This window comes from Tigriopus californicus, chromosome 11 (genome assembly GCF_007210705.1).
Source record: "Tigriopus californicus strain San Diego chromosome 11, Tcal_SD_v2.1, whole genome shotgun sequence".
Taxonomy (NCBI): domain Eukaryota; kingdom Metazoa; phylum Arthropoda; class Copepoda; order Harpacticoida; family Harpacticidae; genus Tigriopus; species Tigriopus californicus.
The window spans coordinates 1,287,478-1,301,445 of NC_081450.1; the positions used below are offsets into that span (position 1 = coordinate 1,287,478).

Genomic DNA, 13,968 nt, shown 5'->3' on the forward strand with positions numbered 1-13,968 from the left:
TTTCGAAGCCAAGTCGCAAATGGCATCCCAAAGAGACAGGGATTTGACGACCAAAGGACCCACAACCGATCCATCTTGTATCAATTGGAGAAAAACAAGGCCGAGAAAGCAGTGGAACCGTCTTTATTGTCCTTCCGAGATCGAGCAAGATATGACACATCAAGTTGGAAATTCCTTCTCTGCTTTTTTTAGCTTGTGAATGTCCTCTTCTTTATTTCCGCTTCTCTTCCGTTGGCCTTTGAGACCCTCAATCTTTGAGGCCTCCTCACAATTTTCCACTGAATGAAACCGTCCATCTGGCTGGAGCCTAAAGGTTCATTTCAGACGACGAGTTCTGTTCGCTTCCCTGCTCTTTTGAGCATCTAGAAAGCAATTGAGAGGACTAACTGAGCTGCTTTGCGAGAAAAGATAAACGTGGACCTCGTAGGGGGGGGGGATGAAAAAATTCAATATCGATTTCGACTTGAACCGACGAGCATTGTGGCTACGATGGCCGGATCTAGGTCGTCTCGCTTCCGTTTTAGAGCTTCTTACCGATTAGGAATTCAAATTTCGTCTCCCGGCCACGGACATCTTTAGTTGACGGAGACGATGAACTTTTAGCCGGTATCAAGTGAGACCCAACTATGCTGCATTGATACGTACATTTTTTTGTTTTCAAACCTTTCTCACATTGATTTCATCCGGTACTAGAGTTAATTACTGTGCATCCTGAGAATGTCTTGGGAAGAAAAATCAAGTTCATTCATGCCTACAAACACTCAAAGTATGGTGATTTGCTTTTTTTTGTTTTTGTGAGTGATTGGACGCGTTTTTCAAAGACCGCATTCAATTAGGGGAAGAAATTCTCTCCTCAAATGATTATTTCTTCCAAAAGTAATGCCAACCTTTATTTTGATGCAAGATTCTGGCCGATTTTTTTTTGCATTTAGCGATTCAATTGTTTTTCTTGCAATATATTCGAATAATACATAATTGGAAAATTTAAAAAAAAAGAACAATTTCATTTTGAAAATCTTGCACTGCTAATTCGAACACCAAACCATAAAGCCATGAAAACGTGATTATAAAGATCCCATTTTTTTCTTCACTTCAAAATGAAACTGATCAAGCCACGGAACCCATGATGTACCTGAATCGTAATAAAAAGGAGAGCACCATTCATTGAAGTTGCTAAAGATGTCCCTGGTCTAGCTTCTATCTCACGTCGCCTTTATAAAAAAAAGACTTAGACCACGTGGAGGCTCCAATTTTCGTTTTTGATTATAGGTCGGGAAATCCCACTCGTTCATCTTCCATTCTGCTTGTATTTGGGGCCTGGATGTTTATCCAACAAGTGATGAAGGCCAAAAACCGGTCCTGCCTCCGGGATCGTTTGTGACTTGCAGTTCTGACGATACCATTCGCATTTGGAACCTCAACCAGAACATGTCCAATCACACCATTTACAGGTGAGCAAGAGGAGCACCCAGAATTTGGGTTCATGTGCCTTTTTCAGATTGACAGAGATTAATGGAAAGGAAGCTCATCAAATGTAATGCTATATTACAAAGTCATTATTGAAAACACACGTAACGAATGCACTTTTTGCGTTTTTAGAACACAATCTTACTTAGCTGCACTCACTTCAGAAAACTAAAGGGAAAAAAATGAATACTGTTAGATCGACCTGCTTAACCTTTGATAGATTTCCAAATGTAATGATTCATTTTGATCTTGTTCGAAAATTATCTCGTAATGATTAATCATCCTGAGTATCGAAAAAGAACTGATAGTCTGTCATTCAATGGCCATTTATCTGCCACTAAGACCGAAACATTCGTCGTTACCCATTTCAGGAGAAATATCTACAGTGAAGATCTGCTAAAAACCCTCTACGTGGACAACGATCTGAATTTCATCAAAGAGCAATTGGACAACTCGGCCAACACGGAAGGCAAGGAAACCAATGGCAACAAGGAGACCCTCTACGATCAGCGAAACGGGGTTCGATGTGTCCGGATCTCGCCCGATGGGAAACATTTGGCCTCAGGAGATCGTTCCGGGAACATTCGCGTTCATGAGCTTCAGTTCATGGACGAGTTGTGCAAGATCGAGGCCCACGATGCCGAAGTCCTTTGTCTGGAGTACAGTTGTCCCGTGGGGGGTCAGAAATCGGGTGGAGCCACTCGAAAAAGGTCAGTCTTCCGTCTGGGCGAGAAGAAGGGTTGTTCCCACGATCTGGCTCTGGGATCTTCAGATCTTCAGATCGGAGATCTCTTTTGTCTCTAAGAAGAACAAAAATGCCAGCTTGCCTGTCTTTGTTTTGAAAAAAAAAAGGGCGCTTGGTTGATTCTTCTTGCGATGATAGGTTGGGCCGAATGAAGTGGGACAAGTCTCACGTCGTTCCTTTGTGGGCACTTTTAGAGGATGATCTCCTTTGAAAACCCCACATTTCAGGAGATTTCCCATTTCGACTATATTTTTTTCTTCCTCCTACTCCTCTTTCTTGTGGGATTGGGTTCGCTGTGAGAGTTATAGCTCAAACGAATGGTCTTGGTTTATTTTTGGAAGGCCCTTTGTCTTTCTCGGTGGATGAAGGGAATCTCTTTTGATACCTTCGCAACGTTTTCGCCCTTGTGCTAACATGTGAGAAAAACGATCCTCAAAACGAATGATCAGCGGACGGTTGAACTATTCACAGCTGGAAAATCTGGACTTGTGTCTCCCAAGAGAACTTGGTCATCTGGTGGCATGTCAATCTGATCTGTTTTCACTTCTTTGTGAGCCTTTCCTGAACGATTAGCAAGAGCTCACCCAGCTGACCTTTGAGCGACTCGCAGAGGAAATTGGCATTACCTGCCAACTAGTTTTCTCCAGCAAATACAGGGCTTTACTTTTGGTGACATTTCCATTATCTGGCGTATGGATGGCAACCCCGGTGACTCAATAGGCTGCTTCTTTTTTCGGTCTTGGTCCTACCCAACATTGTTATTATTAATATTATTATTATTATCATTATTTTGCGGACTTCCTTACCGCTACTGGGAATGGAGTTCCCAACGTTTCAAGACGAAAAGGGGTAGATCTGGCTGGCTCCGGGGTTTGAACCCACGACACCTGGGGACAAGGTTCTTGACTTGCTCGCTCAGCCCCGTCTCCTTTTTTGAATGTCATTCATTTTTCTTATTTTCTTTTACTTTTTTTAGTTTGTTGTCTTCGGCCTCTCGAGACCGATTGATCCACGTGTTCAATGCCACCCGAGATTATTCGTTTGTCACAACGTTGGATGATCATTCGTCCAGCATCACGGCTGTCAGATTCCTCCAAAGTGGACCGAGTCAGCAATTACAAATGGTCTCTTGCGGGGCCGACAAGTCCATCATCTTCCGCGATATCAACCATGATGCCAAGGGATTGCCCGAATTCAACCGTGGCAACCACGTGGTGGGCAAGACCACGCTCTACGACATGGAAGTGGATGCCAATAGCAAGCACATCCTGACTGCTTGTCAGGACCGCAACATTCGTGTTTACACTGTAGGCAATGGAAAACACACTCGGTGAGTTCAGATGGCCTGGGTTTCAGTAATATCGATCGATGTAGTATATTGTAATTGTTGGGTTAAATGCAAATTTCAAACAAAGTACGCAATGAGGTTGAGGTATGACACACATGACACGTTTAGAGGCGTCTTAGATCGACTGATACCAACTCGTTGGTAGATGAAGTATTTTTATCATTGTTCTGGACCCTTTTTTGTTTTGCTTTGCTTTGACCAAGTCAGACACGACAGTGTTTACATTGAATGATATTATGTGTATCGGTTACAAAATCCGCCAAGTTTTTAGCCACTTAATCAATCGAATCGAGCGGTTGAGTTGTTTTTGTTTGTACTCACATTCAAGTACTCAAGATCCTCCGCTGTCAGCACAAATTCAATCCTCTTTCTTAAGATTTGTAAAACAGAAAGGGAATGGAAACCCGAAAATAGGATACCCGTCACTAAAGAATTCTAAAAGGTGCTTGAGTTGTTCTCTTTTCTTAAAATTTATTGCCCTTTGTCCGTTTTCCATAGAACATTCAAGGGATCCGTGAGCGAGGATGGGACCCTGATCAAGGTGACCTTGGATCGAAGTGGCGTATATGCGGCCACGTCCTGCACGGACAAGACCTTGGCCGTGTACGATTATCAGACCGGCGAGTGTATGGCCACCATGTACGGGCACTCGGAGCTGGTCACGGGCTTGAAGTTCACGAATGACTGCCGTCATCTCATCTCTGTCTCAGGTAAGAGAAAATTAGGTGTAGCAAGTCTGGCCCAGGCAAGTTGGAATATCATGACTGAACCAGCCTTTGGCGGCCTTTATGAGGCCTTGCTCAACCATGTTTTGAGCCAAAAGAGGCAGGTTCGTGTCTGAGTATCCGCTTGGGTTTGGAATTTGGAAAGAGTTCACTTGGGGAGCGGCTGTCATTGTGTGCCACACCAAGATTCGGGTGCAGTTATTGGCCAATGGCTCGATACCCCCATAACTGAAAAAAAAAAGATTGCGTAGCACGCTTCAAGTCTTTCGTTCGTCTGAAATCTTCAAATGCCTCCCCATGATATGTTCAAATTGACCACCATGGATCATTCCCTTGTACGTTATTTCTCCTTGGTCGCAATGACATCAAACGTTCTTTAAGCCCCGAATCCTCCTCGCTTATCCTGATCAATTAGATCAAAAACCCTCCCTCCGCCCTCGATCATCTCTCATTAGGAGACACAAATGGCTCGAAATGAGCCCGTCCGTCCGTGCTCTTCGTTTGCTTCACTACGTCGTTCATCGTGAGCTTATTGAAGATGCATTGACCATCCATCCGTTCAATGAACAAAGAGATTGTGCGTGGCTTACTCGACTCCCAAAGCTCTTAAGAAGCCCTCTTCCTCCATCGTTGCTCGAAATGGCATCAGAGGCCTTTTCTGATGCAGTAATGCCAAGGAGAATGCAAAACCCGCCATATCCACGGGGAACATCCGGAACGGTCTCCGACCCCCTAGAAACCCGATGACTCGTCCATGGACATCCACAATAGGACCTCGCACCCCTGAAGGCTGTAAGAGACCCACTGGAAACATGGACAAACGATGGGTCTTGGAAATCTCCTCGAAAACCTCGAGATCGTACACATTATCATCGTCGGCGAAATAAATGACCCCGGGATCATTGGCTCTGGAACAAATACACAACGAGAAAAAGTGTTACTAGCTAATGGCCCTCAATCCCCGGTGGATTATCCGCTTCCAAACAAACATGAAGCCTCACCGAGTGTGTTTGATGAGCCAACTCAGGGCCGCCCTTCGTCCAGCCACGCCTCTGGGCAGACCGAATCGTCGAACTCGCTCGGGATCTCGGAATGCCGAAGGCATCGGTGCGCTCAAAATTGTCACCGGGAGACGCGTTCCAACGAGAGGGCGATTGTAATTCTTCTGAGCCTCATCAAATCTGATGGGTTCCGTTGATCGCACCACCCAAAAAAGTTAACCAGGAGACGGTGGAAAAAGTTTGGGTCAAGGGACGGACAGAGATTTTCAATGGCATTAAGAAATGGAACAGGAGAACCTGACTCGATGTTCGAGAACTTCTTAAACGAACATGTCATGGCAGTGTGCACTCGAGGATAGGTGTTTTTTGTTTTCTTTGCATACGTATTGCATTCAGATTTGGGATTTTGATACAGATCTCTCTTGCATAGGAAAGATTGGAATTTCGTCTCGAGGGCTTGGAAATTATTTTCAACGTGCTCATAGAGTCCGGTACCGGTATTTGTGTCTGGACAGTTTCAGTCATGGCGCCTCTTAGTGTACACACAATTTACAAATTGCATTCAGAGGAGCTCAAATCGAGTTTCCTCTCTTTATCCCTCCCACCCCATCTCTTTCTCGTGTTCCATTTCTTCGGGGTTTTTTTTTCACGTGGCCCTGGAGCTCTTGCCTGTTCCCAAAGGGATTAGATCCAAGTTTTCTGTCAATAAGAGCCCTGACATTCTCGTGGCAAACCCTGGAATCGTGGGCGATAATCCAAATCAAAGGCATCTGGGCCCAAATGAGGAGCTGCAAAGTTTGCGACAAACGTGTCAACTCGGCTGTTTGTTCGGATCGCTCGTAGGTGGGCGTGATGATGATCAATGGCGTTTGGTTAGTCTTGCTCCACTCCTGGAACATGTTCCCCACCTCATTGGGCTGTTGGCACACACCATAGTTCTCGGAAGAGGTGGCTTCGGCAAGACCATGCTCATCCTCGTCGTCTTTTTCGCCGTCGTAACGTTCGTTTGAGACGTTCTGAGAAGCCGTTTGTTTGGAACTCTTCAGGGCTTTGAAGATGAGAGTGAGGAACACGATGGTAAGGAACACGAGGGCAAACTTGTGAAGCCAAACTCGACTCGTCAATCGAAGAAGGCGCACAGATTCCATGGAACCTTTTGAAACTTCCTCTGTCACACCAATCTATTGTGGCCCTCTGGAGCAGGTATTATGTGATGAATAATTAATGCGGCCTTCCCGAATGCGAGCGAGTATTGATTGAGTGTTTTCTCATTACGATATTGCTCACTGCGATGAAGCTCGAGCATTGGTCATGTAAGCACAAATGAGTCTTGAAAGGATCATCAAAATGAATCCCTGGGACTTCGGAATTGGAGAAATGAATTAATTAGACTAATCTTTTGTATCGCTAATTGGAATAGATGCTCTGGATTATCAAGGGTAATCTTCTAACGACCAATCCCCATTAGCTGACGAAAAAGTTCGATGACGAGGGTATTGAAAACAATACATGTTCTTTTTTGTTGTCGCGAAGCGACAACAAAATGATAGAAATGATACGGTTAAGGATCAACCAATGATGGTTCTTGGTTAAACGAAACCTCAAAACTGACCGACCGTAATTCAAGCCTAATTTCTAAATGTGATGTGTTCTTGTCCACAACATCATTGGGCGAACTTAGAATCAAGTTTAACCGGACTCAAAATTAAGACGAGGCTTTTTTGGGGCAATGATCAACAACTGAATATTGGTCATGATGAAATTCGAAGTTCAGTCGACCTCTTAATTTGTCCCTTCAGGCGACGGGTGCATTTTTGTGTGGCGATTGCCTCAAGAGATGACCACGGCCATGACGAACCGATTGGTTCAAATGCAATCCGCCAATTTGAACCGATCTACCAAGGCCTACATCTCCAACGAGGAGTTCAGTCCCAGTCCCACACCCGAACTTCTAGACCCGAACGCCCACGCCCTGAATGTGGGCGGTGACAACGACTACCGCTTCAGCATCGGCAAACTGCCCACCTGGGCCAAGAAGCAGGTGGTCGACGATCCGAACTCCGCCTCCAATGCGGCCTCTAATAAAGGCGTGGACTTCCCCAAAGGTAAGAAATCGGACCCAAAGATATCCAAATTGTTGTTGTTGCCGCAAGAGACATGAATGGTATGAACATCTTGCTTTTGGTTTGTCTTAAGGTCGGTGGGCTCAACGTGTGGGCTCTCAGGGCATTACCGTCAAGTCGCATTACGATAGCGATAGTGTGATTCCATTTCCAGCTCCGAAATTCGATTCGGATAGCAAAGAGAGCTCTCTTGAGCCGCCTGCCCATCTTCAGGGCCAAAGTGCCAAGGTGAGTTTCTGAATCCGGATTTTCTGATTTGGCGTGTGTTTGTTTTCCCTCTGACACTAATCCAGATGATCTTGCGAGAGTGCATGATGATCTCTTTGAGATGCTTGCTATCGACAAATCCCTTTTTCAACCCGACCCTGAGAAATCCTCTTTTTTTTCGGATGTAACCCGCACTAATGTTAATAATGCCTTGCCTTGTGTCTGTTTGTCTTGCTCTAGGATTTCGACTCCGAGGAACTTAACGATTATAACAGCTTGTCAGAAATTGAAAACCTTCGTGGAACCTCGCCCTTTCAGGTAAAGTTGCTCATACGGCATGTGATTCGAAGTGAGACTAATCTTCTTCCCACGGGCTCATCACCGTACCCAGCTTTCAAGCATTCTAATCTGGTTCTCTGTCCATTATGAGCTCGACTCCACCCCCTTCGAGTTGAAGTGAAAATACCTCTCCTTTGTTGCTCTAGGGACAAAAGAAGAAGCGTTTCCCCGTTTCCCAACGCCTCCAGCCGTTGCCGCAATTGCGGGTTCCAGGTCCCAACACGGACGATTCGTCCCTGGGTTCCTACAACGCCGATGCCACCGAGCATGATGCGGACATCGACGAGTTCAGTGATGGATTGACCACTCAAGATGATGGAGGAGAGTCGACCGAACCTGAACATCTCGAACGAACCATGTACTTTGGCCAGGCCGATGAGAAGCCCAGGTAATTATTCTTCAATGTAAGGAAGTACAATATAGTGTGGGTGTCGGAAACATGCCTTTTTGTTCGCGAAACCGGTTGTTCGTGTTCTTGTGATCCACCTTGTCTGTCAAATGATTTGTGAACCCGTTCTCTGTGCAGTGAATATACCGTCAATGCAATGGACGCAGATGAGCTCCGAAAGTCTCAGAGACGATACAAGAAAGGGCGTGGTGACGCGATTGGCACCACGCCCTCGCAAGAATCCGATTTGGAAGAGGAAGAAGACGACGCTTCCACTCCTAATCCGGACATGGCAGAGCGGAGTCACAGCTCCATGTTCTCAGTCAGGTAAGCTAGTGTATCACACGTGGTCTCAAATTGTTCCAAATGTACTACTACCAACAAACACTCGTCAAGTAGAATTGTTGCCTTAAGCGTCACATTTTCCTTCCAATTTTAGTACTGAAAACGTGGATCTAGTCGGTCGACGTGAGCGCTTCCTGAAGTCCAATTTCGACTCCTTGTCTGGTGCAGAAGACAATGGAGGCCCAAGTAATGGACGACGAGGCTCCAGTGTGAGTCCAAGTGGACCGGGGCCTCATCGATACACCACCAATTTCATGAATAACACCATCTCTAACCAGTATCGTGAGGGTGGCTCAGCCGTTCAACGCAATGCCAAAACCATCGCCCGAGCTCAATCTTTCCGTGACGAGGAGCAGAACCGCAAACGAGAGGAACTCCAAAGAAGAATTGAGGAAACGAGGAAAAAATTGCAAAACGTGAGTTTCCTCAAGAGTGTAGTGCCAGCCAGATATTAGTAGACCATTATTCTGTACAATTCTTGTACAATTTGTTATTGCGTCGAGGCCGATAGTAAAGAGAGGTTAGGTGACTGAACGCTAGTCGGTCGTTGAGGACAAAATGTTATTGGTTTTCGATTTCTTCTCACAGGAAGGTGGAATGACTGATTCTCTCATAGTAAGTGTCTGTTCAAAGGCTTTGTCCAGCTTTCATCACTCTGTGACTCACAATCCCATGAAATCATGATCTTACAAGCACAAACAACCACACAACACACAGAAAAAACACCCACACACATTTGGCTTCTTAACCTCGAGTTTGGGGGGTTTGTTTTATTATAACCCTTAAAACATCCCGAAGATTAATGACTGATTGTCACATTCCTTTCAGTTCCTAATGCTAAATTGCCTGAGAAGATTGATACTCTAAACTTAATGGTGTTCCTCAGCTAATGGAAAGTCTGATTCTCATAGGCAAGATCTCGTTTCAGATTGGTTATCGTTCGATGATGCGAGGCAGTCAGAGTATTTCTGATCTCAGCAATCTACCTCCTGAGAAGGACAATAACAACCTCCGAGGTGGTGTTTCCGGACGAGGTAAGAAACGACACAAAACCATAAAAAATACTCGGAAAAATGTTTTCTTACATCAAGGCAACCTCGAAATATTTGGAACATGGCTTGAATATGCATAACTTCCCCCTGCTGAATAACATTAATCCGACTTGCTGGCGAGTTTGGTTGTCAAAGTTCACGATGCTCCATGTCTAGCTTCCTTTCATTGTCAAACTCGTCTTGGCCTAAATTGAAGGGTTGCCAAGGGGACGCCCAATGTTGCTTTGTTTCTTACACTTTCTGAACTAAACTTATTAGCCTCGGTTGATGGCTACGGGGACCATCGTGGGTATTTGTCCTCGCCCTCCGAGGTCATGGGTCACATGGCCACGGCTGCGACCACTTCCGAGGATGACGAAAGTCTAGCGGGCGTTGGCGTGGCCACTAACCGTCTGCATTCTTCACTCCTCCTAGCTGCTCACAACAACAACTACTACCGCAACAATCTGAATGCAGGTACGAAGCCGCACAACAGACCGTCCCACTCTCATCTCCTTCAACTTGCACGTAGTCTTGAACTCGGGGGTACGGTGTCCGATTCGGACTTCTTATGTTCCACTACTCGATCTCTGTCCGGTCGACCGGTTCGGTTGGTTATGGAACAAAATCGACCAGGGATCCAATCTTCTGGATCCACTCGCGTCGTCCGCAACAGTCGGTCAGTGTCGCCGCGATCTACGAATCGTTACAAGCGACACCTTGTCCTAGGTAGTGCGCGAAACGCGGGGTGTGCCGGGGTTGCACGGGATGCTGAAATGGGCGTGGGGATGCACTGGGGGTTGGTGGGAAAGGGTAGAAAAGCGAGCACCAGGACTAGAGTCAAGTCGCCGTCTTCCGAATCGGACACGTCGTCGATGGTGTCCACCCCGGGATTTGTGGATTACCTCAATACATTGTCGGAATGTCCGGGTATTGATCGTCAGAGTGGACAAGTAACACCGAGTCGAAAACCTATTCATGTCCGACTAAACCGTCGAGATCGGGCAGTGAGTGAATGTGAAACCATGCCGAGGAGGAAGAAGCAGCTCCAAGGGGGATCAATGGGGTCGCAAATGTCGCCATTATCTCTGCGTCAATCCGTGAATCAGCATCGTTCCCAGACAGAGTCCGAATTGAGTAGTTCCGCCTTTTTGGCTTCCGAGAGTGATACCGGGACTGAAACCATGATGAGTGACTTGGAAAGTGGCACTATCAGTGAGGATTCGTTGAACAACGAAGGGATTTTCAGTCCTGGGCAAGAGCAAATCCTGTCCCAAAGATTACATGAAATGGCAGCCAGATTCGCTTTTGACGAATCGGACACGTCTTTCGTGTCCTCCGCGCTCCAAATTCGACCCTCCAGGAAAGTCTACAAGAAGAAGAGACATAAATCGAAGAAGCAACAAGATCAAGACCTGAAAAGCTTGGAGCTGGAGCTCAAGTCTTTGGAGGATCAACTATCCTTTTGTGAGAAACGGCGCCATTGGGAGGAACAAATTGTGAGCTCGTGGTCGACGGAATTTTTTGGGAACTTTACGGATAACGAAAAAGTCCGATTCTCATACGAGAGCCTCGTGGGAGGAAACGCCTCCTCAGTATTGCCTTCACCCAGTCCTCTTACGTCTGTGATTGAATGTCCCTTGCCTCAAAAGAAACCTTTGGCCTTGGATATGCCTGAACCAGTACAAAGTCTCTTGAGACACTTCACGCCCGTTCAAAGCAACGCACCTCATGAAAGATTCAGTCCGAAACCGATGAGACGGTTCCAAAACCTGGGCGCCAAAAGAACGGCCTCCTCGCCGTCCACGCCCACCACCGAGTACAAGGCGTTTCCGGGTTGTATGAAATTTCCCGGGCATCTCTCTAGAGCACTCTCGGATCCTCATGGATCCTCCTCCCTGTCCTTCAATCGATGCAAGTCCCTGACATCGGACTTGACCGGCGCTATTGGGATGACCTCTATGTGGATCCCCATGAGCCAATCCGTGCCTCGGCGATTCTCGTCGCACTCCAACACGCCTTTCCGCCCTCTCGCAGACGCTCAAAGTCATCTCATTGGAGGCGGGTTGTCCCTAGCCAAGAAGGTCTTGTTACAGAACGCCCTTTTGCCCAACAAGTCTGAAGGTTAGGAGTCCGTTGTCTGCATGGCCGATCTCGCAATCCTCCTTGGTTCTACCCCCTCTCCTTCTCTCTTTTCGCATCTATCATTAACACCCTTTTTGTTCCAAATTATTTTTGAGTGTTCCTTATGTTATTTTTTACTTGAAGGCAAGAAATGTTTAGGTTTGGCATGCGTTGTCTTTAAAGAGTTTTTTGGTTGCTCATTCGTGTTTCAGTTGAAGATCAACGACCCCGAAGTACGGAACCGAGCTCATCGAATGATGCCCATCTTCGCAGGGCTTGCTCGTTGTCCGATCTAAATCGGCCGGCAGTGACACGCAGGATCTTGCCTGCACCTCCCACCAATGGTATGAGTTGCACCTCCCTCACCAATATTCACGGGCTTTTTCCTGCAACAATAGGTTTTGCTTGTTTCTCAATCAAAATGGCACACGACTTTCGGGTTGCTGGAAAAAAGCACACACACACACTCAGAAAAAAATCCGATTTTGTATTTTTTTAAAGTTATTTAATTCCTTTGACTTGAACTATCTAGCACGCTCATTATGAACGATCACTCTCATATTCAGACTCAAAACCTAGATATTTCCCCGCAGTTTCTGGGAGACAACATCGCAGCGAGAGGTCGAATCCAAAAAGCTCATCCTCCAAAATGACCCGGAGGATCTCGAGAGAGAATCTGAGTTTGACAGTGTCTCCTTCGAGCGATAGCATTCCTTCGTACATGAAGTCCACCTCGGCTTCATCCAAAAAGGAACGCCCTGTGGGGGCGGTGGCTCCCCAGAACGGCAAGAGACGATCTTCAGTCTCGTCTGTGGGTGGGGCTCAATCCATCGGAGATCTCCGCCAAATCATCAAAGTGGATGATGACAGCAGCTCCGAGGAAACCAATCGGGATTCGAGTAGCCACTCCCGGCGGCGAAGCAATAGCCAAGACCGGTATTTACATACAGGAACTTTGAACACAAAAACCGAATGACTCTATACGAACCATTTTTCAGCCGCGGTGGGACTTTGGAGCGAAGTCCCCGTAATCGCATGGGCGGTTCCATCTCGAATCTGTCCTCCTCGGGGTCGCCGTCCCATCCCTCGGTGGCAGGCAACTTATCTCGATCCGAGCGTGATCTCACCAAAGTGACCAAGGTGCGGGTCCGCTCTTCGCCCAAAGAGGACAGTGTCACCGTGAACCAACCTCCGCGCCAACGAACCAAAATGAAGACCACCACCATGATCGTCAACGAACCCATCTCGACCTCCACGAGCAGCCCCATGTCGCATCGAGGCGACATTGACGTGGTTCGCGCCCCCTTGAACTGGCAACTCGCCGAGGCCACGGCCAAATCGTTGCAATTGGCCTCGGACAACCTCGTGCAGTTGTACAAACGGATATCTTTAGACTACGACCTGGAGGAGACCCAACGAACTGAGCTGCTCCGCGCTCTGGCGGGCTCGGCTGGATCCGCCCAACACACCTTGAGACCGGTGGCACCGGGTTCCAATCATGTAAGTTCTTCTTCCTCCCGGAGACCTTCCAGGCACCGCGATCAACCCCACCCTTCTCCAGATGGCAGACACAGGCGCTCATGATGATGATGATGATGATGATTATGCCATAAGACAGCAATCGAAACTATATACAGAGGGTAAAGATCCATTCAGATGTGCATGTCGACCTTGAGACTTGAAGGATGCGGAACAAAATGGACACATTGAATAATAACCCCTAGTAAAGTGACGTTTGGCATGCTCTAAAAAGCGAGACTGTTTGTCGACTTCAAGTAAAAATAATAATGGATTACATAGAATAACAATTAGGCTGGCCAAATCAAGTGGAGCCTTTTGGTGTCTGATAGGTGATCTCTAATATTATTGATTAACTTATATCATGGCATTTCCAATGAAGATTGGATGAAGTCACTTAGGGGAATCCAATATTTTTATCAGCAGTTCTGGCGTTTTAGTCCAAGGTTTAGATGCTAGATGATATTTCTGAACATGCCCCTAAACACTTTTCAAATCTTATCCTGACAAAGTGGGGAATGAAAATTGCCTTTCCTTTTCATTAAAAAAGAGGACACCTGTACATACTATATTATTCCTTAAATGCGGCAAGGAAAAGTTTTGAGAC

General features: G+C 46.5%; 2 protein-coding genes across 9 annotated transcripts in view; one reads left to right on the forward strand and one right to left on the reverse strand.

Annotated features, from left to right (window-relative positions):
- Positions 1–13,343, forward strand: part of LOC131890464 (mitogen-activated protein kinase-binding protein 1-like) — a gene marked incomplete at its 3' end in the record, with an annotated part of 35,569 nt that extends 22,226 nt beyond the window's left edge. For 4 of the 8 annotated variants that reach the window (XM_059239809.1, XM_059239808.1, XM_059239810.1 and 1 more), the window contains 14 exon segments: positions 1,270–1,451; positions 1,839–2,177; positions 3,189–3,542; positions 4,059–4,270; positions 7,086–7,391; positions 7,483–7,637; positions 7,857–7,934; positions 8,102–8,343; positions 8,482–8,670; positions 8,783–9,104; positions 9,617–9,722; positions 12,056–12,187; positions 12,437–12,779; positions 12,842–13,343. In XM_059239809.1, the coding sequence (XP_059095792.1) occupies positions 1,270–1,451; positions 1,839–2,177; positions 3,189–3,542; positions 4,059–4,270; positions 7,086–7,391; positions 7,483–7,637; positions 7,857–7,934; positions 8,102–8,343; positions 8,482–8,670; positions 8,783–9,104; positions 9,617–9,722; positions 12,056–12,187; positions 12,437–12,779; positions 12,842–13,343 (3,462 nt within the window). 8 annotated transcript variants of the gene reach the window in all.
- On the reverse strand, positions 4,264–6,498 carry LOC131890468 (galactosylgalactosylxylosylprotein 3-beta-glucuronosyltransferase S-like). Its single transcript, XM_059239817.1, has 4 exons — positions 5,956–6,498; positions 5,287–5,466; positions 4,876–5,193; positions 4,264–4,513 (listed from the first exon to the last, which is right to left on the reverse strand). Exons 1-4 carry the CDS (start codon positions 6,432–6,434, stop codon positions 4,282–4,284), a joined length of 1,209 nt encoding a protein of 402 aa, XP_059095800.1. The 5' UTR covers positions 6,435–6,498; the 3' UTR covers positions 4,264–4,281.
- Positions 13,344–13,968: the final 625 nt, after the last annotated feature.